This window comes from Glossina fuscipes, unplaced genomic scaffold (assembly GCF_014805625.2).
Source record: "Glossina fuscipes isolate IAEA_lab_2018 unplaced genomic scaffold, Yale_Gfus_2 3, whole genome shotgun sequence".
Taxonomy (NCBI): Eukaryota; Metazoa; Arthropoda; class Insecta; order Diptera; family Glossinidae; genus Glossina; species Glossina fuscipes.
Genome location: NW_023998417.1, coordinates 679,793 through 705,459, shown reverse-complemented (window position 1 = coordinate 705,459; position 25,667 = coordinate 679,793). Strand labels below are relative to the sequence as shown.

At 33.1% G+C, this 25,667-nt stretch overlaps 1 protein-coding gene across 3 annotated transcripts; it reads right to left on the bottom strand.

The window, feature by feature from the left end:
• LOC119635063 (serine/threonine-protein kinase 32A) lies at window positions 1–24,630 on the bottom strand. 3 transcript variants are annotated; one of them, XM_038029613.1, is made up of 10 exons: window positions 24,249–24,630; window positions 24,131–24,181; window positions 12,621–12,676; window positions 7,949–8,114; window positions 5,312–5,382; window positions 4,654–4,742; window positions 3,363–3,400; window positions 1,336–1,461; window positions 1,087–1,268; window positions 1–1,010 (listed from the first exon to the last, which is right to left on the bottom strand). In XM_038029613.1, exons 4-10 carry the CDS (start codon window positions 8,070–8,072, stop codon window positions 453–455), a joined length of 1,188 nt encoding a protein of 395 aa, XP_037885541.1. In that variant the 5' UTR covers window positions 8,073–8,114; window positions 12,621–12,676; window positions 24,131–24,181; window positions 24,249–24,630; the 3' UTR covers window positions 1–452. The 3 variants fall into 3 exon arrangements, with proteins under 3 accessions (XP_037885541.1, XP_037885539.1, XP_037885540.1); XM_038029611.1 differs by lacking the exons at window positions 24,131–24,181; window positions 24,249–24,630 and adding an exon at window positions 12,790–13,174; XM_038029612.1 differs by lacking the exons at window positions 24,131–24,181; window positions 24,249–24,630 and adding an exon at window positions 12,790–13,174 and having other exon boundaries at window positions 1,336–1,431.
• Between the last annotated feature and the right edge of the window lie 1,037 nt (window positions 24,631–25,667).

Here is a 25,667-nt window from a genome sequence, read left to right as displayed (position 1 = left end):
CCTTAAATAAAATTTATGTTTAATACTAAGCACATTTGGTAGCTTATAAAGTTACGTAAAAATATTTAAGATGTTTGAAGATTTGTATAATCTTTTATTTTTATTTTTTATTTTTTTTTTTTTTGTTACGCTGCTATGTCTGCTCTCATGGTAATTAATTTAAAGGATGAAGTAAAATTAAATCATTTTTTTTGTAAACATTTTTTCCAAGAGTGAAAAAAAGCAATTAATTTAACGATTATGTAATTAAATAATTTTGTTGTGTTGAAAAACGGTTTATGTACCTAAAACTATGTATCAGTAATAGTTGAACACATTTTCAAGAGAGTATTATTATTTTTGTATTTAAGTTTGTGTGAAAAAGTATTAAATAAAATTTTGAAATAAAAAAAAACAAATTGATTTTGAAACCATTCATGATGCAGTCCCTATATATTTTCTATGGTTTTATTTTAGTTGCATGCATCCTTTGTACATATATTTAAATCAAAACGGAAGCGGGAGGTATTAGTCTTAGTTGGAGTTTTACTCTTCGCAGCATTTGATGAATTGACTGTTTCTGCATTTGTATTGCATTTGGGAAGTTCCTGATTAGGCGGAGAAGCATTGGGTCCTGCTATTGATGTTAATGAAGTGACAACCGAATTCGCCATTGCTTCTTGTAGTTCACGTTCCCATTCAGTTTCCTTTCGTTCCATATCTTTTCGTTTCAGTTCCTTGAAACGATTGTACGCAATATACTCTTTAATCCAAACGCGTTCAGGATCACTGTCCTTTTGTGCGGATCGTTGTTTAGCCAAACGTTTTTTCTTTTTATGTAATGGGCGGGTTTCGATAATCATTTCTTCCAGTTCGAGGCATGGATCACAATTAAGATGATCTTCAGGCGGTTTAAATGATGGTTTTATCTGTTTCGTTAATACCTTACTAAAATCGATATGTCGCAATAAAGGCGTTTGTTGCAACTCGTGTTGCGAACTCATACGAGCTCCTGGATGTACGCATAGCAGCTAAAGTGCAAAAAAAAACAAAATCACACAACTATAACGCGTCTATTCGCGCAATGTCAATTCAATGCAACATCACCTTGGAGAGTAAATCGACAAAATCGAGACTCCAATATCTGGGATAATACACGGGCGTGTATAATATATTTTTAACTTCTACCATAGCCGTATTCGAGTGTATAGGAAATGGTCGTATATTGGCACGCATTTCATAAGCTACGACGCCAAGTGACCACCAATCGACAGGAAAAGTGTAACCCGCTGCAATAATCAATCACTAGATATATATTCAGAATTCATCATCTTGTATATATGTGCACACAATTACCAAGTTCGTCTAGAGCACACATGAAAACCTCAGGTGCCATATATGGCTTCGTACCCGACATACTGCACGCTAGGCCATCTTTTGCCAAACGCGTTGCTATATTAAAATCGGTTAAATGTGCATGACCTATATTTTTAGCAAAATCAAAAGAATATATGTCTGGATTAGATGCGAACTTATAGCCACTACATAAAAGGCTAGCCACAGACACAAGGCAACAAAAAATTTTGACAATCGACTTAGCAGCTTTAAAGACTTGATATAAAAACTTTCAACTTAGCGAATTTAGCGAATCCAAAAGGGAAGAGAAGTTAAGATTTTCACCAAATATATGAAATAGATTAGATGGAAGCCTGAACGATTATGTCTCTGTCTGCCTATTGAACTCTACCACTGATCCCGCCCGCAATAGAAGAAAAAGTAGACTTTCCATGTTTAGAAAATAAATTCCTACTTTATTATTTTTTTTTTAATAGGGGGCGTAGCTCGTCTGCGGAAAATTTGCCAATAAATAGAAGTTTTCAAACTGATCGGGGTGAAGGACAAAGATCGCCTAGGTGCATCGAGAAACTTGAAGATGCTGAATCGCAAACAAGATTGGATGAAACCATCAATGCAAAGCCTGTGGAGGAATAACAACAGTCCGCATCGAGCCACGTGTTAGTAAAAAAAAAAAGAATGACCATAAAATACCAAAAGACATGACCAGGGTCGGTGATGAAATATTAAAAGTACTGAAATGGAATGTTCAGCGGACTTCCCCTCTTCTTGTTCGCATCGGTTCAACAGATGGCTTAATTGAATCCTCTGAGGGCCTTTTTGTAGATAGCTTTCAAAGCTCAGATTTCTCGAAAAAATATGTAGTTGGCAATGGACAATAATGACATAATTGAAACTTCAATGAAAAAAGTGAAAGAAACGAAACTAATGAAAAATCATAGCGTATAGGCTATGATAGATATTGATCTACAAGTTGATGTGAATTAGTCCTAGGATCAGCTAAAACGCTACTGCGACAATGGACTTGGTTGACACAATCACGATTAGAAAAATCTTAGCAATATTCATGTTACGGCATAGTTTGGTGAATAAGAAGAAGCGCAGTTATCAAGTCAGCGCCGTACTCTATTTAAGATAAGCGTAGCGATAACCTACAGTATGTTCGATACATTTTTATTGTTGTATCTATTGTAGTTTCTGAGTGATGACGAACCCATTTTTTCAACGCCAACATATCTACGCCCGCTTTCGATTGTCTTATCTTTTATGTCGGGCAGAATGTTTAACTCGCACATTTACGCAGACAAACACGCGTACGAACAAAGCTGCTTAAGTCGAGTGATCATTTTGTAGCATCTTTGTAGTTTCCTTTTTCGCTTTGGATACGTGTTCACAATAAAACTTGCTTATCCTCGGGAGATGAAAATTTGAAGCCATACCCACTCTATAATTATACACTTGTATTATACTTAGTATATTTATTTTCGTAAGAGGTGATTGTCACCTTGTGTGTGCAATAAAAATAAATTGAAGATATTTTCTCTAAATTTATTATAAAAGAAATGAAAGATTTTCTAAGGTTCCATATGGAAGCACCTAAAGAAAACCTAAGGGACATAAGAGATTTTTTTAGATTTGTTTGAAATCAAAATGGAACTCCGAGAGCTTTGCGAAAAGTCTTATCCCCTTTTAAAATTTCGAAAATTGATTTACAAAAAAAAAATGTTTTTTTGGCGCTGGAGAATCGAGTATAGGTTCGATAATTGTCTTTGAAGCCGATGCATATATATATATATACATCTATATATGTGGATGGGTCCACCAGCGGTTAAAAGATTTACAATCAGAACAACAGTAATGTTTACTATCTTATAACGCCTTTGCGCTGAAAAAGTGTTTATAGCACTTTAGCCCATTGGGTACACAATCGCTTTCTTATCCTGGACTAGTAAGCATGGACTGTCGAAATGTATATTTATAAAGGAATAAAAATTTTTGCCGAACGTCTTTACATTCAATGTACTCACCACAGCTATCCAGTAAAATGTTATCCGGTTTAACGTCTCTGCAAAATTTAAGATAAGATTTTGTCTTTGACATTGAAATTTTTTTTTTACTCAGAAGATTTTTGTGTAAAATTTCAATTACAATTGTAATCCTTATACTATAGAGCAAGGGACATGGACAAAGAATGCGGTTTCCGAAATCATTTTCAATTTCAAATTTGTTTGCAAAAAATAATTTTTATGAGGATAAACACAATTTTCAGTCTAAAGCGGAAAGAGGTCTCCACTTTCCGGCCAAGTTTTCCCAAAAAAAAAAAAAAAAAACCAAGTTCTCACTTCTCATCGGGAAGAGAACGTTACGTTACCATAGGCTAATTTGAGCCTGCCGTTGCTATATAGTATAGTAATAAATAGTTTTATAATGCATGACGAAAATCAATTTACTTAAAACGAAATCTATATACAGTGCTTTTCATTTAATGTCTTACTATAGCTTTCGTTAGTTGGGCGAATTTCAGTTGCATGGTATAAAAGTCGCCTAAAAATTGACTGGCAATGTGTTAGAGCTTTAAAAAGGCGTGACGATAAATATGAGTTTAACTAGCAAAGACACCTACCATCTCCCTTGGCAGAGTTTATCAGTTGAAGGGAGGAGTTACTTAGGATTAATTGAGGCTGCACTTGGAAACCTTCTCTGCTCAAATTAAGAAACGCACGATACCTTTGAAACAAGGTAAATGAATTCAAATTTGACTTTCCAACGAACTACGTTTACCAAGTTTTTGGAATTTTTGGGCATTTTGCTATATGTCGACTACGGGAATATAATCAAAATCGAGATGTTGGGAAGATATTCATTACAGATATTTATGCAGGTGGACGGACAGATTTGCCAGTGGCGTTTCGCAAATCGATAATCAAGAATAGTAAAGTGATTTTAAAGCTTCTTGCTGCCTATTGTTAACGATTTGATGTTACGACCATACCTCCATCCTTTAATGGTGGGAGTAATAAACGAATTGATTTTTGGTAGAAAAAACTTTTTGTTTTATGAAAATTGCTGGGAAAAATCCTCCATAAAATCAATTACAAAGTCCTGCTTGGTTCACTAAACAATATTACGCTCCGGTTAAAGCTTGAAATTAAGCCTCTTCGATATCATTCTTGATTATTCAAAAGATCATTTAAGAGAATCAAAGAATTGTTGAAAAAAATTTATGTCATTTCTGAACATAGTCTTGTTAAGTGACAGAGTATGAAGAGCACTGTATATTATGGAAATAACTTTTAGTTTGAAATTTTGAAAATTTACCTATGAACTACCCGTTGATTTTGCAAATAGTCTAAAGCACTACCCAGTTCGCAAACTAATAAAGCCACACTTTCTTCGGAAAACTCCACCTGTGTAATGTGAATAAAATGCATGAAAACGATGTTACAGCAAACGCACTTACTTACATACATATAAATATATATATATATATATATATATATATATGTATATGCATGAACACATCATAGCCATAGCAAAGTTATATTAAAAATATGCATAAATGTTAAGTAGATTCAAGTGTTTGTGTATTACGTAGTAGTGAATAAGCCCAAGAGTAAAATAAACATTTTTCTTAAATATTTTATATTGGGTAGTCCAAAACGCATTATGTCCTAAGGCATTAAAGTCTCATATATACGCACATACGCATATATATATATATATATATGCCATATTTAATTTAAAGAAAAATTTAAAAATTTATTTTCGCCTTTAGTTCTGATGCTTTTAAGACTACTACGTATTAATGCTTTGTTGTTTCAACAAAAGAGAAATGAAAAAAAACAAGCATCTGATGGAAAGAAGAAGATAAAAAGGGGGAAAAAAAATTCACAAGCATTTTTTGTATATCGTGTATATGTTCTAGTAAAACTACAACAAAGCTTTAATAAATTTAATCCTATTAGCAAATACTTACCCGATTTTGTAAATGGTATCGTAAATCACCACCTGTTAGTAAATCGCATACCATAAATAAGTCCTCTTCATCTGTATAGCACAAAATTTTACAAGCATATAAAAAATTGCCCTCTTAATTGAACTTGTGTTATGAAAGTTTTCAAAATGTCATAGGAAATCAGTGAAGATTGAAACTAATCGAGTACCGATCTTTTATTTAAACTTATTATCAAGAACACGAACCCGTTCGATCTAGACGGATTGAAATGATTTTGAATCGAACAAGAAGAAGATGGTTCTCACATAGGAATAGTTTGGTTGAAATGTTTTCACGGGATCGAAACTTATTCGATTATTTTCGACCGACATGCAGGTGGGTAGATTACACCTATTTCTTAACCTTTAATCGATCAAAGAATGTGTGTCTCAATCTTCTTGTTTTGGCGATTACGTTCTTTCCATAAGGCGAACCGATCTGATTGATTCTTTTTGCTAGAAATATATGTATATGTCGTGGGTATTTTGAAAGCTAGAGCCAGTTAGAGAAAGTGTAACGACTAGTAGGTTATAAAATTTAAAGATCTTTTTATATAATTTTAATATCACAAAATCATTTCGGAGACTTTATAGCATGCCTTATAAATACTTTTTTTTGAAGCACGAAAATCGAAAAGAATGAAATTCATGTCCTCGCCTATTCATAGTTTAAGACTAGATTTACGGCATCCCTCAATTTGACGGATACATACATGGGTTCATGTTGAAAAAGTCTGCATGAGGAAGTAGATATATTCAAATGTACTATATATATATAAATATATGTCTACGCTTTTTTCCTGGGACAAGGCCATTTTAAATAAATATATTTATCTTTACTTTGGCAAACTGTTTACAGCAGTTTACAGAGTCATTCTTAGTTTATAAACCTATTATTATTATTATTATTATTACTGTCATTTTCTCTAAGATCGAATTGCAAAAATAATATTTAGAAGGCTGGAATCAGGAAGGCTAGAATATCGAAGCGGGGAAGCCATTCTTAGATAAACCTAACCTTCGCAAAATATCGCCATGTAGTCGTTGCAGTTTTCCCTATCTTAGACCGGGGGATTGCCATAGCTATCTCTCTTTATTGAATCACAACAGTGAACAATTTCTCAGACTTTGAGTCGGACAACATCATCATCAGAAGATCGGGAAATTACAATTAAATAAGTGGAGGAGAGTTTGCAAATGTCCGAGGGATATGGGACATGCCCACATGGGAGCAAAATGCCCATATGTGGAAAAAGGACCCTTCGGCAACACGTTAAGCAATTCAATATTTTCTTATAAGAAAATTTATTAAACTATTTCCTCTATAAGGTATGTTTCTTCAATGTTTTGTCGTTTCACTCTCTCTAACTTCACTTCACTAACTTTCAACTTAAGCCTTAATAGCTGATGAAAAGAAGCTGTGACCTTTAGTATTACGTAACTGGGTGCTTGCTGTGATTCTGTTTGTTCTTACAAGCAAATAATTTCAATTTGTTATAATTTTAGAACACAAGCAAGAGGAAAAATTAAAATTTATTACATTAAGGTGACCAGATGTGTGTGTGTTAGTGGTCAATGCACATTTTGCTATTGCACAATGAGCTCGGAAATGAGAAGCACTTAAGGGTCTCCTTCTTCAAAAAAAAAATTCTCATACCTACTCCTATCCTATTTCATCGGTTGCCACGAGTATAATCGAGCGAGAATGCGGAAAATCTTTAGGTTTTTAAATATAGTTTATAAACATTTAATGAACCATCGAATATAATTAAATCAAATTCATTCATTCATTCATCCATTCATTCATTCATTTATAATAAGAACTCATAAATCAAAGTTGAATGAATGAATGTACGTTACCCACATAATTAAATATGACATTTGATTAAATGTGTACTCAATTAAAAATAATGCATATACATAATTATTTTATATATATTAGGTATTTGCAAAAATTTTGATCAGCGAATTCCATAGATAGGAAATTATAAAGAAATGGGAAATACCAGTGTACATAACGGTACAATTCGATAGTTTTGACTTTCCTCTACCCATTATTTTGATATTATTGAGTTATTCAGCGTATGCCGACACTAATCATGAAGCGCTCAAACATTCTTCTTCTAATCATTGCTTGTGTTGCTTACATGAAAAAAACGGCTGCCAATGCCCATCAAACACGTTCCGAGGTTTATGGTGATGCTGCTTCATTATGGCCCAATTGTCGTTTTTGGGTTCAACGGCGACGCGAAATGTGAGAAAATGTCATTTTTCGACAACTTGTTGTTGCAAGACTTGTCCAGGATACACTGTTGCAGTTCGAATGGGAACTTCGGACACATTCAATGTACTCACCAGGCATGGCGCCTTCTAATTACCACTTGTTCAGATCGGTGCAGCAAAGTTCAAGAAATGCGCAAATGGCTTGATGGGTAGAGCGCTGCCAAATGTTGGCAAAAATATTGTAAAATATTGTGAAAAATGATGGAAACTATTTTGATTAATGGACATTGTACCAATTTTCCAAAATAAATAAATGCCTTTTTCAAATGAAACATATAATGATCAAAATTTTTGCAAATACCTAATAAATTTGTAAGAAGAAGAGACTTAAACATGCCTTGAAATGAAAACCATAAATTTACTAAAAACGGATGTTCCAACGAGGCAAGCAATTCCACTTCTTTTATGACGCCACCCAAAGCACCGCGAGATTCGCAAGCAGAACGGCTGACATATTTCATCGCGTACAAAACGCCACTACCGCGCTTTTGCACTATGCAAACCTGTAAAATGTCAAGCCAGAATTAATGGCAACAAAAAAAAAAAAAAAAAGAAAAGAAAACAAAGAAAAATAATAAAAACAACTGTAGAACAGTTAGTATTAGACTAAATAAACTGGGTTTTTATAGCCTAATAAACAGTGAGCCTTAATAGGATTTCAGTGACTTCTTGAAAACAATAAGCATGCATTCTGTTAGCGCGTTACGGGTATGGGGAACACATACGAAAGGAACTCTGACGAACTGGATGAATTGGCAAAAGATGAAACATTGGACATTGAATTGACGGTTGATTAAGTTACTTGCCTTGCATTATCACGGTAAGAATATATGGATTGATCTATCCTTTTTTAAGAAGCCACATAGGAGGTATCAATACAATGGAACGGATTATCATGAAAAGCTTTTGAAACATGACTTACTTTATCTTTATGTGGTTCGAATGTGGTTCAAGACGAAATACCCGAAATAATTCATGTGATATATGTATATATATATATATATATATATATATAAACTCCTTAGGCTTCGTGGTAAAGGTATATTAAACTTGTATGGATATGCGATGCGTGGCTAAAAAGTTTCCAACCTAAGAAAAAAATAAAACATTCCTTCCTTAATTCTATTTTAACTTCATGAAGGTATTGCGACAGAGCGATACAGTCGGCCCATGATTTTTGAAGGATTTCAATGCCTTTTTTATGAAACGATTTATTTTTTTTGTGACTTTCAAAAAGCACTTGATGACTTTTCGCAACGGGCAGACTATTTGATCCAAAACTTTTTCCTTCTAGTCTTCTTCGAAGATTTGTGAACGGATATTAGTTAGGAAGCCAGGTATGGCGTAGAAAATCGAACTTCAACTTTGCTCTTGTTCAATGCCGTCATCTAACGTACGCTCAGCTTTCTCATGGCTACATCTTGCTTCTATATGTGTTATACTATGCCCATGCGCATGGTATAGACTGGTTTCCTTCAAGTGACTATCTCAAGCCGAATGCGCGTCTTATGGGAGCTTGAAAGTCCGACCGGAGACGTTTATAAATTATTTCTCAATTTTGCTGCTCAATTGCGGTATCACGGACGTCAGGAGCCCCCAAAGCAATTCCTCTAGCTTTCGCCCATAACGGGAGTTTCGTGGTGGCTGTGGTTGGTCCAAAAATCGCGGGAAAAGCTTTTGCTCGGTATGGAGTTACATCGCAACCGGGTGCCTTACCCGCAGAAAGGCAGAGGTTTTAGATGCCTGGTGCCTCGCCCTCACCAGAGGGGAGATGCGACCATAACGTATCTCGTCTGGTACTCGAGAACTTAACATTCCTTATGGCAACGTTTGCGCCGACTTCGGCACCGTAGGTTGCGAGGATTATTAATCTCGGGGAGTTCTAGTGTTTCACACCCCGTGTGCCATCGGGCACCGTGGGGTTAAACTTTCACGATAGTGTACCCATGTTAAACCCTCAGAGACATCTTGCTTCTATATATAAGAGACTTATTGGACATGTCCATAACAGCTGCCAAATTTTAAACTGAAAGGCGATGGCCGTCTAGGAACCTTTGATGAACTTGGACTATGTTTTCGTTGGTGTTTACAGTTTTTGGCCAATCCGAACGGTCATCGTTACTCAAGCGAATACGGTCGAGAGTTGTCAACCACAATATTTAGATCGGCTTTAATCTATGTGCACTGAAGCACTGTGCTTAAAAAGTAATATTTAGGTAGGATAGGTTTTTTCACGACCCCTAAAAACACATCGAATTGCTCAAGCGTTCGTCCATCAACTCCTGGACGTTCAAAATGTATACAATCTTGGTGAGTGCCTATCAACTCGTGCATTAAGATTTTTTCCAGATTTGGAAACATAGTCTTATCATTTTCATGCCTACGTTGGAAACTTTTCAGCCAGCTTATGCATACATAATAATCCAAAGCAACTTAAACGAATTTTTTTAATGCCATTTGATTAAAAATCATAATCCTGATTAAAGCTTGTTTCTCAGTACGTATGAGATATGGGTATGGGTGGGTATGTATATTTGTATTCAACTTATTAGGCCATATCGGCGAAGAATAAGATTATATTCATTTTCCAAACTATCAGTCCGTTTTGTAAAAACCACAAAAAAATCTCGAAAGAAGACGCGTTGTGAGGCGTCTATATTCTTCATCAGTAACAAATTCTGAATCGATGCGTTCGTTTTTCTGATCTAATATCGGCAGAATATAGGTTTTTCAATTCGACACAAAACATTGCTAGTTTTTATGGTATTGGAAATATGCTTAACAATGGACATGATGACACAAACTGACGGAGCATCTGCTTTGAAAAGCAAACAAATAAAAATATTATAATCAGGCCGATCATTAAACATTTTACACCACTTCGTTTAATGTAATTTTTTTCATTTATTTTCCTAATAAAATATCAAAAAAATTATATCTCAACAGCCCATATAAAGGAGGCGGTAAATTACGTTAATTGGACGTGACTCGAATTTGTCAAATTTAATGTTCTCATCAAAAATCTTATTATTCTTTATCTAATTTTTCTTTTATGTCAAATTATTATTACGGATCAATTTTTACGACAACCCACCAATAAAAATTATATCTTCTTGGGCAAATCAGGAGTAAGTTTACATGAGAACTATAATAATTTTAAATTCATTATCCACATGACGTATCCTTCTGAAAGGCTTAATGCATGAAAAAAATTTGCCATCTCTGGGATTTCCCGACCAAAATTTTTTGTTAGAACCATTTCAACATTTTCTAAGCTTAGTCCCCATCCATATCGCTAATATGACAAATTTTTATCAAATTTTTAATTATGGATTGTGGTCGACGATATGGTGTAGAGTATTTAATCAGTCAGTGCTATCCGATTCTAATAATTGTTGTGCATCTACCATCGCTAGCTTAAGTTAGCGCGAGAAAAAGTCTTAAAAAGTAATAATTATTATAGTACCATACACTTCCTCGACTTCTATGGACAAATAGCTTTTATTCATATACACGCATAAATTGATGAAAAAAGAAATAATAATAAAACGTCGTTGTTGAATATTACCAGAAGATAATAAAAAACTTGAAAAGCTGAAAACTGACAAAGATAAGAACTCTGGTTTGTTTATATGTGCGACTTGCTTATATAGATAGCAAGTAGTGTGTGTTCTCTTATAAGAGAAGTGGCGCCTTTAGCTTTAGCTTGTTTCTCAACATAAGCTGAACAGCGTTAAGAAAAAAATGTAAGACCAAGTAATCCTTTATTAGATAAAGTTAGGAAATTTTTGAACGAAATTCGCTTTTCAAGAACATTTATCCTCCCCTCTCCCCCACATTTGTTATTTCCGTTTGACAAATCTGACTTAACTAAAATTAACGGGGTGCGTGTAGTAATTAAGATGGAAAGCTACGAAGAGTGTCAAGTTATAATTAAATTTATCTAGCGAAGGCACAAACCAAACATTTTAATAGAGCCCGGTTAAGCCCATTAACAGAGTGCTGTTAAACGGAGTCTCGGAAGGATTTCAATTAAAATTTAGTTACACCGCTTGGAAGCGCATTGGACCAAGGATTAGTTTAATTTTTTCGCAGCCCTTAGTTCGATCACGGTGACTTTCCAAGCATTGCCGCTATAATAGTTCATATAGAAGAAATTTTCGAATAATTAAAAAATTTCTCCGTAATAAACTTTACAAAAATTACTGATCAACGATTCACTGGATATTAATATCATTTTTTCGCAGCACCTGATTGAGCCACAGTGGTTAAGTAAACTTTCACTTCTGTACTCTCATATTTGACATTGTATAAAATTTATTTCATACCCAATTTTTAACTAATTAACATAAGGACATGTTTTGTTTATAAGATCTTTTAAAAAAATTCTTGTTCTTGTTCTATGTTAACTGCATTTTAATAGATATCCTTCAGATATTTCATTTAACAGGTAAACAGAGGTCTGTGAAAAGTTTTGGTTTGTGCCTTCGCTAGTTAAATTTAAATATAACTTCACATCGCTAAAGCTAAGAGTATAAATTTTTGATGAATTGCACCGATCAGAATTGAAAATCAACAGCTATGTTCAAACTGCATTCGCCAGGAATTTTAATTGATTTCAATTAATTTGGGAACACCGAATATATGGAGAAAAGCATTAGTGAACGGGGCGAGGAATATCCTTTTTTTTTGGATTAATTAATGCTTCGAGGGACATGGAAATTCAAACTTAATTCGTTTTCACATTAACCTATGAGAGACTGACTATGGTTTTCTCTGCTATTGAATATTAAATCGTGTCGATTATCTAGTGCATAAGACGAAAAAGCCAGTTCTTTGCTATAGCGAACCGTCATGCAATAACTCTTTGACAGTTGAGCATTACATTATCATTTTCTCTTTTTCGCGCATTACGCCAGTAATCGATTGAAGCGTTCTTCTCCTACTCCGTCATATTCTTTTTAGGAGGTTGTGTTTTTTTTTGCATAATTTATAAAGCATTTAATTACCTTTCCAAAACTTCCTTTTCCAATTGCTCTTAGGATTTGAAAGTGATCAAAATTGACTGAAATAAATATAAAAAACAAGAATTCGCTTAAAGTTTTCCCCCAAGAAAAAAAAAAAAAAAGAAAAAGAAGGTAATATATCAGGAAGGCAAAGAAGTATACAAATATTTACCGTCATCATTATTATTGTATAGATTTGCATCAGATCGAGTTGATGAGTTAGTGGCGCCCATCCTGTATGATGGAAATAAAGGCCGTGCTCAACTCACGACCTCTTATCCTTGGATGAGCGACGACGCCTTCATATCATAAAATAACATTTATTCTCTTAATGTAGAGGACGATGTACTTTCATATTTTTATTTGTTCTTTAGCATTGTTCGAATATAGAGCCGATACCCTATGTCGCTAGGGCTCAATTCTCTTATTCATTAGTCGGAAAAAAAAAATGATAAGAATAATAATTTGATCGCATTCGTTGATTAGTTAACTTGATAGTTGTTCTTTTGATTTTTGTCCAATTATTCACGAAATATGTATTGATCGAGTTTTGATCTATTACTTGAAAAGTGAAGAGTGATCCTTTTAAAATTATTACTTGAACTCAGCAAAACCTTTTACTCGAGTATGAATTTAAAGTCAATTTGTAATCTTGTATATATATATAAGATACATATATATATATACATATATATACATATATATACATATATATATATATAGGTTTATACTATGATGGCTTCATGGCAAAGATATGCACATCTTGAGGTCACAAATCCATTTGAGCGATAATTTCTCCCCATTTTTCAACTGAGTTAATTGACAACAACTCAGTTTGAACTTATTTTCCCGGTTAAACGTGCCGTTTGCGTACCGTTGTTGTAGTGATTGCAACGGTGATCCTAACTACGTATTTTAACAATTTAAAGACGAACATTCATATGGATGAAGAAGAAGAAGTTATATTTAAATTTAACTAGCAAAGACACAAACCAAAAAAAATATGTTAACTGAGCTCTGTAAGTCTAACTAAGACTTTTTCAAATTTTTTTTTTTTTTTTTAAACATTATAAAGAAAATATGACTTTATGTTAATTAATTAAAACTTCGTATGAAAAGATCTTTTTATTATGTCAAATATAGAACTGAAAAAGTCAAAGTTTACCTAACCACAGCGACCAAATCAAGTGCTACAACCAAACGAAACTTATATCACGTGAACCTTTCATCAATGACCATTCCAACTGTATATGATATTTATGAAGAGTTCTTGAGAAACATTTTTTTTTTTTTGACACTTTGAAATTTTGTTTTATACGAACTAATACAGTGACAAGTCCGATAGGCCATCGTGACCAAATCAAGTGCTACGAGCAAACGAAACCAATATTACGGCAATCTTTAATCAATAGCCTTTTCAATAGTGTATCAATCATACTTATGAAGCTTCGTTGGCAAAAATTTTTTGATGAAAATGTGTTCTATTTACATGTTTACTCACAGCAAGTGATGCCGCCAAACGAAACTAATATCATCTGAATCCTTGATCAGTTACGAATTTTTTCCCAAATGATTACTATGGGAACTATGGGAACTGCCTCGGAACCTCGGAACTGCAACCTAATGTCTTACTTGTTGGCTTTCAAACACACTAACGGATGGTAAGACACGTTAGTATTTCATACGACTGTGGATTATACGTGAGGAGGCCGAGAACGATTCGAAAGACTTCAAGACTTCGGCCGCGATTGGCATGAAGTTTGCTAATATATGAGGTTGAAAGGGGGAGGATACGAAACGACTTGATTTTTACCAAGAAATTAAAAGTTGGCGATGAAGTCGTCAATGTTAATAATGAATTATGGAATTATATATATATTCTTTCCCCGTTCTCTTTGTTATTGCGCAATACGTAAAGCATACAACGAACGCTTCTATCTTCAACACTAGCAAAAGCAACTCGTTTTAGCACAGAATCATGGGATGTGTAGAATAAGCAAGAATATGTGATCTTAAGAAGACATTTTTATGGTCTTTGCAAGCTAATGCTAAAAATTAATAAAAAATTTATTATAATAATGAAAAAAAAAAAAAAAAAAAAAAATGTGCCTAAAAAATTTCGAAACAATTGCAAGAATATTCAGACTTTTCAATCGAATTTGTTGGCTATGCCTTCGACGTGACATTTTCTTAAGCAAAACATGGATAAATAAAACATTATTTATTACCAAACGGCTATCCTTAGTTTTGGCAGAAAATTGATGACAATTTTAAATTTTTCATTTGAATGCTCCCTAATCGAACGGAAATCAAAATGGTTATAAACCTAAGAAGCTATAGACGTGAAGATTATATTAGGTGTTTGCGAAAATTTTGATCAGCGAATTCTACAAGTAGAAATGATAAAGAAGTGGGGAATACCAGTATGCATAACGGTTCAATTCGATGGTTTTAACCTTCCACCTTTTTCCTTTCAATATTATCGCGCACGCCGACACTAACCCTAGAGCGCCCACAAAATTCTTCTTCCAAATTATTCTTGTCATCATTACTTGTGTTATTTATTTGAAGAAATCGGCTGCCCGCTGCCCACCAAACACGTTCAGAGGTTTATATGGTGATGCGGCTCCATTAAATCCCAATTGCGGGTTTTCGCTTCCCCGGCTTAAAAATGGCGGTTTCAATTCAATGAAAATGTCATATTTTTACAAGTTAATCCAGAGAGTGTTGTGCAGCTCGAAAGGAGACGTCTGCCACACTTAATGTACTCACCGGGCCAGGCTTCTCCTGATTACCACTTGTTCAGATCGGTGCAGCATGGTTTGGTCCGCAAAGTTCAAGAAGTAAGACAATGGGTAGGTGGGTGGATCGCCAAACTAAACCATTATAAGTTCTTTCAACAACATGATATCGCCTTGTTGCCAAATATATTGTAAAATCTTGTAGAAACTTATGGAAACTATTTTGATTAATAGAACATTGCACCAATTTTCCAAAATAAATGCATTTGGCAAATGAGAAAAATGATCAACATTCTTGCAAACACATAATACAAATATTTTTTGTTGCCTCAGCTGCACTTGGTCTCGTGATAAGATCTTCACTGTTGCCAGGTTTTCATATTTTTCAAAATAAATTTTCCTTTTAATGACTTTTTCGAATATTATTATTTCATATCTTTTCCATCTCATCGCAAAAAACATTGTCAAAGAAGAAAAAAAAACGCGTCTTTAGAAAGAGCAAAGAAAAGCAAAAAAAAAAAAAACAAATTAAAATAATTGAGAAAAAATTTGGAAATTTTTGGCTTACCTATAACTTTGAGAAAACATTTTAACAAATTTACAATTTTTCAAAAAAAAATTCTATTCATAGCTTAAGCAACTTAACAAATATTGACTTGAAAGTGCAAGAATAATGTGATATTTTTTGAAAAGCCTAAGAGGAAAAGGGCGATGACAACCTTTCATATATAATTAATCAATGTCTATGCAAGACATGCTGATATATAAGAAGTAAGAGAACTTAAAACGAATAACGATTATATGTGCGATCAAGTATAAAGTGTAAGTGCGTGCATATCCCTTGCATCGATTTCCAATTGTATTGCATTCCTGTTACATCCTTCCTGTCTTCTTTCGTAAATTGATTATTTTTTTTTCCATTCAGTTATTGAAATATATTCGCTAAAAACAAAAAAATTGTCATCAATTGTCAGTGACAAGGAATTCTTGCGAACTAAAATTATGATAATAAAAGTTTTAGGAGCTCGTAAGCATAAAAAGCTTATAACTTAGCATATTGTCCTCCCAACCACAAGGGAATGCACAATGCATTTATGATCAGTAAAATATTTATAGCTACTTGTGTATTAAAATAATAAATAATAGTAAAATATTTTATTATTTTCAAAAAAAAAACAAATTAAACAAATTACTTAAAAAAAGAGACAAAACAATCTATAAAATTTTTGTTTAAGCAACAATTTATTCACATAACTGCAATGCTGGATGCACGCTACTAGCGCTTAGCTTTCTAACAAACCCTTTTCGCGATTCAGTTCGTATCGTATGTTGTTTGCTCTCCAGGATTACTAGGGAGAAATTATCTATCGATATGCTATCTAATCTTATTATTAGGCGCGTTTGTGACCCAAAGACTATCGTCTTCTTAATCCCTTTTTTTTTGTTTTTCCTTATCATAAATTCGATCAAACTATCGATTTTACTACTATGGTATGAAACTCTTTCTGCCGCATACATAGACACGTCTTATGCGTATATTTGTACTTTGTAATTAGCAACTGCACGATAGAGTAATGCTGGCAATATTTCATATTATATAAGGTATTATTCTTCTTGCTTTGGTTATTCGATGTGATTGTGTTTTATAAGCCTCACATCACTTGTGATAAATGGATCTCTTAAGTTTTGTGCGGATGTATACAATAGCCTTATGCCTTACACCACTTGTGGTAGGTGGATCTATTAAGTTTTGTGCGGATGTATACAATAGCCTTATGCCTTACACCACTTGTGGTAGGTGGATCTATTAAGTTTTGTGCGGATGTATACCATACCCAGAAGAATTTATTATATTTTACACGTCTGCCCGTCCTTGCGCCTTGTCTTCAATCTCCAGGTCGAAATATATATTTATATATATATTTTGATCAAATTGGGTTCACCGGCGTGTTTTTTGTCCTAAAGGCGAAAGTTATAAAAATTTGTTCCGATCAGACCATTTTTTCGACCATACCTCCAATGCGAGGGCTTCACTTGGCTGTTAAATGAATAACTGTACTAAGCAAAGTTGTCCAGGATATTTAATAGGTGGAACGTGCCCTACTATAATGTCTTTACTTGCCTTGGTACAATAAAATCTTATTAGAATTAACATAAGACATAGCGTAGAATTATGTGGATATTGATTGAATTTTTCAATCATAAGGACACACTTTCTACCAAAAAGAGGGATTAAAGAGATGCAAGTGGAATTAAAAAAATTTCCAAGAACGAATATGTTTCGAAAGTTTTTTGGAAATTTTCAAAATACTTTCTGGTACTTTTTTCGGTATTTTACTAAATGCTAACTAAATGCTTTTTTGGCTTCTGGAAGTTATTCTTCTAAACAATTTTAATTCTATACAATTTTTATGCTCATATTCTTTAAATCCTCTTTAAAATAATTTACTTTTTACTTGAGCAAAACATCTACCAAAAGTATATATATATATGTCAAAATAGCCTTAACCTTAAAGTGATTTCAATAATAAATTGTGTGTCATAGCATCGATTAAAGTGATTTTAAACCATAATTTTTTTTTAATAAAAATACCAACAAACATAAATTGAAAACCATAATGCACACAAATGTAATTTGCATAAGTGTGTGCATAAATGTGTGTAGTATATATGCTTTAGTGAATGTAAAATAATTTATGACCGCAGCAAGCATACATAAAAAGAGCAAGCAATGCACTCAAGTGCATTACAACGACACAAAGGGATGCATAGATGGGTACACAATTTTTTTGATTGCATTTTTAAAGCAAGCTCAAATAACGGAACCGACGGAAGCTTAAAGAAATTAAATATCATTTGTCGTTATGACATGAAGTGCAAATTTGTAATACTTGAACACAATACAATAGAACCGTTACATGGAAAACCACATTTTATAGGATTTATTCGTTACAAAGGCACTTATCCTAGTTATTGAAATTTAAAAACTCTTTCCCAACAACAAATAAAAAATTTGCATTTCTATCTATCTACTGATAGCTCATTAATCATCGATGTTCATATTGTCTGACTGCTTGGGTACTACTGTGGCATACAAATTGATGAGCGTGTTGATACTTTAGCAAGGATATGATCATAAATGAGAAATTTAACTGGCAATAATACCTATCATCTCCCTGAAGAGTACTCTGTTAATTAGTTAGGTTTAAGATAAGGTATGTTTCGTAATGTGGATGGCCGTAGGCTTCCAAATCCAACTATATATCAATTTTAAAAATTTAACAGAAGAGTTAGAGAGAAGTTAATTTCGAATTCATCCCTTTTCACTCTATTTTAGCAGCAGTAGCTCCTAGCAATAGTCATTAAATGATCGCTTATGTACGCACTTAACATTATCCGCAAGAAACGGAACAAGAAGTGGACCGGTAAATATGTTGCGACAGTCTTTCTTCCCGATTTTCAATTAAATTTCTAATAAGCCTCGGTTGACCTTGATCGAATAGATGTTATTGCCCATAACCGCCTGATTAGAAACTGCAGATATAATCAATCATTCCTACTAAGTCAAAATCAATGCTACTTGTATTGATAGATTTAAGAGGTATGCTCTACGTTGCACAATGCTGGAGGGCTTATCTTCCTTTGTACTTGTAAAAGCCGGTAAAATTTTTCAAACACAATTAAATCCGATAGTTACTTTACTTAAGACACTCTTGCACGCTTCAATGACCTACAATAGACATGTTTCGACATAATTAAATTTCTTGAACTAATACCTCATAAGACATGCTATTCCTCGGGCAACTCTGCTTTAATAAGCCTTTTTTTTTAATCCTACCACTGTGCATACCAAAGTACATCTAATCCAAATCTATCTAGACTCAGGCCGTGAAGGCTGCACCGAGTCAAAAGCAATCTGTGGATTACTCCAAAAATCTGACAATAAAACCTTATGCTCACCAATCAAACTCAAGATGTATGCAAAGAGAAAAAAAATTTTATTCATTTCAAAGAAAAATTTAAAAATTTTTAAAAGGATAAAAACAAAACCTCTCCTGAATGGTGAGACAGATGAGGCTAATTTAGGCAGCTGTCTTCTAGATAGCTTTCACATTTCCAAGACTTATAAACGAGCTTGTATCCTATCACGAAGTTGATAATAATAGACAGTATAACCTGCGACCAAAGCCTTATGCATTTTTTTTTTTTTTTGCCCGGAAAACCATTAAAAAGGAAAAGTTATTGTATACATGAGAGTAATTTTCCTTTTATTAAAATACCATTGCATACACGGACTAAAGGACGGCGGTTGGGGCGCATATGCATTTACGTTTGTTGCAAAAGCTGGCGCCACATATTTGTTCTATAAGCTCATTGTACCTGCTGTAGACGGATATCTTACTTACATATGTACATATGAAATAAATGACATGAGAGCAATTATGGTATAATTTAAAACATATTGTCTTTGATTGCCACACATACATTATAATTGTTATACACATGTTAATTTGACAGTTAAGCATGAAAAAAGCAATATGTGAAAAATAGGATAAGCAAGCTTAGCAGCCGCAAGCAAATAACTGACATAACATGAAAATCTTAATTGTATTATTTCTAAACTAAACCAAATTAAGTGTAAATGTTTACGGTTTACTTTTATTGCCCTACGTGCGTGACAAACAATGAAATCTTCAGCGTGTCGTCCCGAAATGACGAGACCAACTTAGATTGAATCTCAAGAAATTTGTTTATCACGCAGAACTCTTGTTAGGAATCTCTCATCCTACACGCAATAGCTCATGTTACTTATGAAAAATTCAAAATCCTCCTGTGAATAGTTTGACTCAATAATAAAAATGATATAAGGTTTACCTTTCATCCTGCGGAAACATAAATTTATTATTTGAAACATGAAATCCTACATCCGTTACATAAACTAAAACTTACTTGCACATAGGGAACGTATGAATCTATATATTAAAAGGCATTCAAATGTAACGTATTTCCTTTTTTAAGCATCAATAACCTTTTCAGTAGAGATTACTTAAGAACTCAAAAGAACTCACATCACTACGTGTATATTAAATTTATTTATTATCTTGTTTGCAAACAATTTCAAGTTTTTCAGCTGACAATAGGGAGGAGAACGACAAGTACTAGTGCACCCTATACGCAGCTGCGTCGATCAAAAATATAGATTTATGCCACGCAATCTAACAATAGTAAGTAATAGTGAATAGAAACAAGTAAGAGCATTGTAGTCGAGCAAGGCTGATAATTAAATACCCTACACTACACTACAACATCTAACGCAATTCTTATTTTTGTATGAAATTAAATTTTCAAATTAAGACTTAGACTTTCCTGCTCTGCAAAGACACAATTTTCATGAAAATATTTATTATGGTAAGATCCAAAAATATGCCGAGTTGGTCCAAATTTGATGCAGTTAATTATTTTTATGTTAAATTACTATTATGATATAATTTTCATGATGAAGCATTGAAAAGTATACCTTTTTGTCGTACAAACTTCATTTTTCGCTATATGAGAGGGGGATTAAAAAATTGCTGTTTGTATCCTAAACAAGAATTTTCATGGACAGACAAGCTTAGATTATGATTCTGAATAAATCGGTATAATAAAAGAGCGGTCTTTTTGAACTCCTTCTGCGTGTTACGTACGCCCGCACTAACTTAATATACCCTATGCCACAAGAGGTGTAGGTTACAGAAAGTAAATCAATTACAATTTACCAAAGAAAATCACGATTTACTTATGTTAAGCCCCTAAATTACTCTGTCTGCTACGTAATCCACTAGTATCCTTTAGGTATAGGGTAGGAGGAAAGTGATCCAATAGAGACGTAGTAAAAAGACTTTTTTATGCTAAATAGTAATATTCTCTCGAGGAAAAAATAGGGATGGGGATTGGGATATACTTAATCTGGAATATCTTAAAATACACATCAAAAGCTGCGATCAGATCGCAGACCTTCCTTAATTGCTTTCACATTAGTTCGGAGATCGGAAATAAATTTAGGATAAAAAATATTTATCAAAAGAGCCGCATAAGAGCCGCGTGGGAAAAAGCGCATCAGATTTGCCTTAAGATATAAAGCGGTTGAGTTGAGCGGAAGCTTCACAATTGCTTGCTTGAGGTGTTAGCGATCTCAGATTTACTCTAAAACCGGAATATCAATTCCCTAACTCCTTTTTTATAAATTTAGAATCCTAATATTTCAACTACATAGTGTCTTTTATTCATTCTATATAGAAATGCGTTATAAACTCCCTGCATCTATTTATAAGCTTATCACGTACGTACGTAAAGTTCTTTGCCAAAAAGTTCGTTCAACTACTTGTTCGTTAAATTGCAAGAAATGTAAAGTTTCTTTGTGGCAAGATACTCTCTCTGTCATGGGTATGCTATTATTGTTGCTGTTGTTGTTGGCTGTAGTTCAACAGCGATTCAATAAACTAAAATCCATTTAATTGTCACTTATACGCACTAGTGCTTTCTGTTTAATATGAAATTCGCAGAAATGAAAACATTTACTTGTATCCGTTTACCATAAGCAAACAAACCCATAGAATCCTAGTGTTTTCATTTTAACCCACTTTAAGACATATATATATATATGTATATATTACATACATAATATAATTAATATATGTTCTTTGTGTTTTTTTTTTTAATTGAAATCAAATACAATTTAAAAAAAAATTGTTGTTGGAATTATTGGAGCAAAGCGAATTTCATTTTTATCATCATCAAGTTTGCTGCTCACATATATGCGTGATATCTCAGCAATTTATTGTCGAACTTTTAATTGCTTTAAAGTAAATATTTACTTATATTTCTTGTGGAAATCCACATCTATTGTTTTCTTTCTTGTTTTTTTTTTTTTTTTTGGGTTTTCTTAAGTAAATCCACACACGTTATCCGCTACGTGAACTTTCATAAAAGAGTTTTAAAGGATAACTGAATATATTTTGATATGTTAAATTTTGTTTTGATGTCACTAACGAAAGCAGTGACTGCGCATGATGTATTTCATTTCATTGAGTAAAATACGAACTAAAGATTTTTGTTTTTTTTTTTTTTTGTTTTTATAGATACGCAAACAAACATTCTGAAGTTTATGTATAGAAAATACAGGGGTTTCATTAAATATTTCTCAACTGTGACAGAATTGTAATAAAATGCCTTTTTTTCATCTCGAACTGCTAATTGTGCTTAACCAAGGCACCGCAATATCTCCAATAAGTGTCTGAAAGTATGCATGGTCGGAACATCTTAAATTTCAAATTTAAAAATCCGCCCATCATGACAGTCATTCATCGCATCATTTTCAAATAGTATTTACTTAAGCTAATGTAAATGCGATATGAAAAAGACTTTACTGAGTGATCTTAAAGTGTAGTTCATTTTGTAAATACTGAGGCCACATAAATAAATAAAATGGTAGTTAGTTTAGTTTAATACGTATGGGTATAAATGTAATGAAAATTTAATATTTTCTGACATGAACCTAGAACAGCCAGGAGATCTTACCAAGTTTCTCTTTTAAAATCCGTTTTCTACAAACGTGAAATACTTCGTATATAGCTAAGGATTAGAACCTTCTCTTAAGTTTAGTTTTATGCTTTCGTAACAAATTCTAATATTAACTTTGTTCGAAACTATTTTTCTCTTCAAGTTATTGTTGGTCAGCTTTTAAATTTTCTAAAAAGTACAGAGATTAAAATTATCACAGTGGATATACGCCCATTTAAATTTTGCATGTCATTCCTCTGGATTCATTTTAAATACAAACCAGTGTACAAGAACTGCTTATGTTTTGTTCTAAACGTGAAGCCCGTATTTTGAGTTCTACCATCAAAAGAATGTTCATAGCAAATATAACACGGGCGCATAGGCGGGCATGCCTAAATCGATTCCGGATTCTATGCTATGTTTTATATTGTCTCTGAAGTTTTCTTTTGTATGTTTTGCACACATTTTGCCAAAATCAATGTGACCCCATTCTTCGTTAAAAACATGGTTTATTTTTCCATAACTAGTCACTTGAGTGCGCGTTAAATAACATTTGTCCTTTTGAAAGCCTTTACAACTTGCATGTTTTATACCAATTAATTTTCTATATATGCACAGTTTTTCCGACCATAATAAACCCACATTCTTGTGTACAGTTGAGTCGCAAATATAGACACAAATTCATATTAAAAATGCAAAAGTTAATTTTAAGAATTTGAGACTAACTTTTCAAAGAAATTGTCGTTGCAATGATCTGACGACATAGGCTAATATCTATTTGTCAGCAAAATGACTATTTGCGTATGCATGCACAAGTAACAAGGAGATGACGATATTTTTCATATAAAAACAATATAACAAACATATAACTCTGCTGTTTATTGAAAATTTGTGTGTTTACACACCCTTGCAAATTGTTCAATACACGCTACGCGCGCTATAATTGCGACCATTATATCTACATCCATCTCTCTCCGTCCATCTCTCTCTCTCTCTGATGTTGTATGTCGGCGATTCTATCTAAGCTTTAATTTAATCTATTCTGCACCCTTATAGTGGTCATCCATTCTAAAGAATGGATTCATGTTTAAAGCAATTCTTTGCTACTACTATAAACTTGTCAAAGTCTTCCCCTTCGAAGATTCTTATTTAATAAAATAAATGTATACATTATATGGAGATAGGGTAACATGAAATGTTTGAATAAAAGTTAAAAAAAATATTACTTACTTATTACATTAACCGTCTAAGTACGCCTTGTTTTTTGTATTCGACATATACCTTGAAGAATTTTATTGAACTCTATCACACATTAAATTTATTAATAGCACTCGACCGATATACTTACGCACATACTTTCATATAACTCTACCAACTGTTTTTACTTTACTTTATCACACATAAGATTTACTAGCAACTCCCGATGCACGCACACATACACTTTTAAGCAAATTTTCATATGAGTACCCGTAATGTCACTACTTATTTCCTAAAACGTATTTATATGCCGCAACCGAAATATACAATAACAAACGTTTACACGAAATTTTTGCCTTACATTTTAATTACCGGTTTAAAACTAGCTTCCAATTTGCATGGACATGTCCAATATGCCTTCGATATCTTTTCAATGGCGTTGAAAAGATAATGTTCTTTCTTTCCTGCCCGATTTGCAAATTTACGTTTGTGCAAAATTTATCTGTTTGCAACAGACCGCCATCGCTTTTTCAAGAATTTGCACGAAATTTTGCGAGTTATAATACAAGTATTTATAAAATGGAGAGTAACATCAAATAGTGATTTGATTTAACGAAATTGCTTTTTTTTTTAAATTATTTTTAAATTTATTTTATTAATATTTTTTGCAAAAACGTCCTTTAATTACGAGAGCTTTAATGGCTACTGTTCTTTTCAAAGTGAAGCAAACACGATCGCGTGAGCAAACAATGTTGTAAAATATCAAAGTATTCTGTTAAAATTAGCGATTTTTGTGTTAATTTAATGCTAAGACAAGACAAGCACGCTGTTTTTTACGATAACTTGTATATACACTATTGTTTCGTTTTAATTACTATGCTTTATAAATATGCAACAAAATTTACATGCTTAAGCTTGTCTGCATGAGAGCATATACAAACAAATGTTGACCTAGAAAATAAGAATAAGACAGCAGACACTTTTGAGTGCAATCAAATGAATGAAAATTTTTCATTGAATATTTTCAATGAATTACAATCGGACTTCTATTTAGTTAAATGAATATGCATTTTTCAATAAATAGTTAGAAACTCCTGCTGTCTGTTTAATAATAGATTTATGGGAACCATCAGTGTGATGTGATGGGCTTGTGATTTCAAGCTCAAAAATTCTAATTGATAAAAAATCTTAATATCCGAAATTATCGTTTTTCATGCCACTACTCTACTTTTTCTATCTTCGTTAGCACTCGATACAGTCATCTTTAAATTCTTATATGGCCCTTTTCTGATAGAACGTAATTCTTATCTATCACTTTCATTTATTGGAAAAGCAATACAAACGAGAAGAAATCCTTCTTCGATAATTTCCTCCATGACGAAAATATATCCGACCGCAGACGTACCTGTAAAATAGTATTATTGGTTTGATTAGATTAGGCACAATTTTAATGTACAATTAAAAATAGATAAAAAGTGAAGAAGAAGAAGAACATGAAGAAAGCTTCATATTGTTGATTACTTTTCACAGTGATTTTCATTTTATTCTCCACGACCCATTAAAGAAAATT

Bases quoted from the DNA above. Each gene is read 5' to 3' on its own strand.
- LOC119635063 (XM_038029611.1), bottom strand. From the start codon at position 12,850: ATGGGCGCCACTAACTCATCAACTCGATCTGATGCAAATCTATACAAT. The intron at 5,383-7,948 runs GCATGTTTAAGT...TGTGCTATACAG, and splicing joins TTTATGGTTTTCATTTCAAG to ATGAAGAGGACTTATTTATG. The intron at 1,462-3,362 runs GTGAGTACATTG...CTAAAAATATAG, and splicing joins CATTTTACTGGATAGCTGTG to GTCATGCACATTTAACCGAT.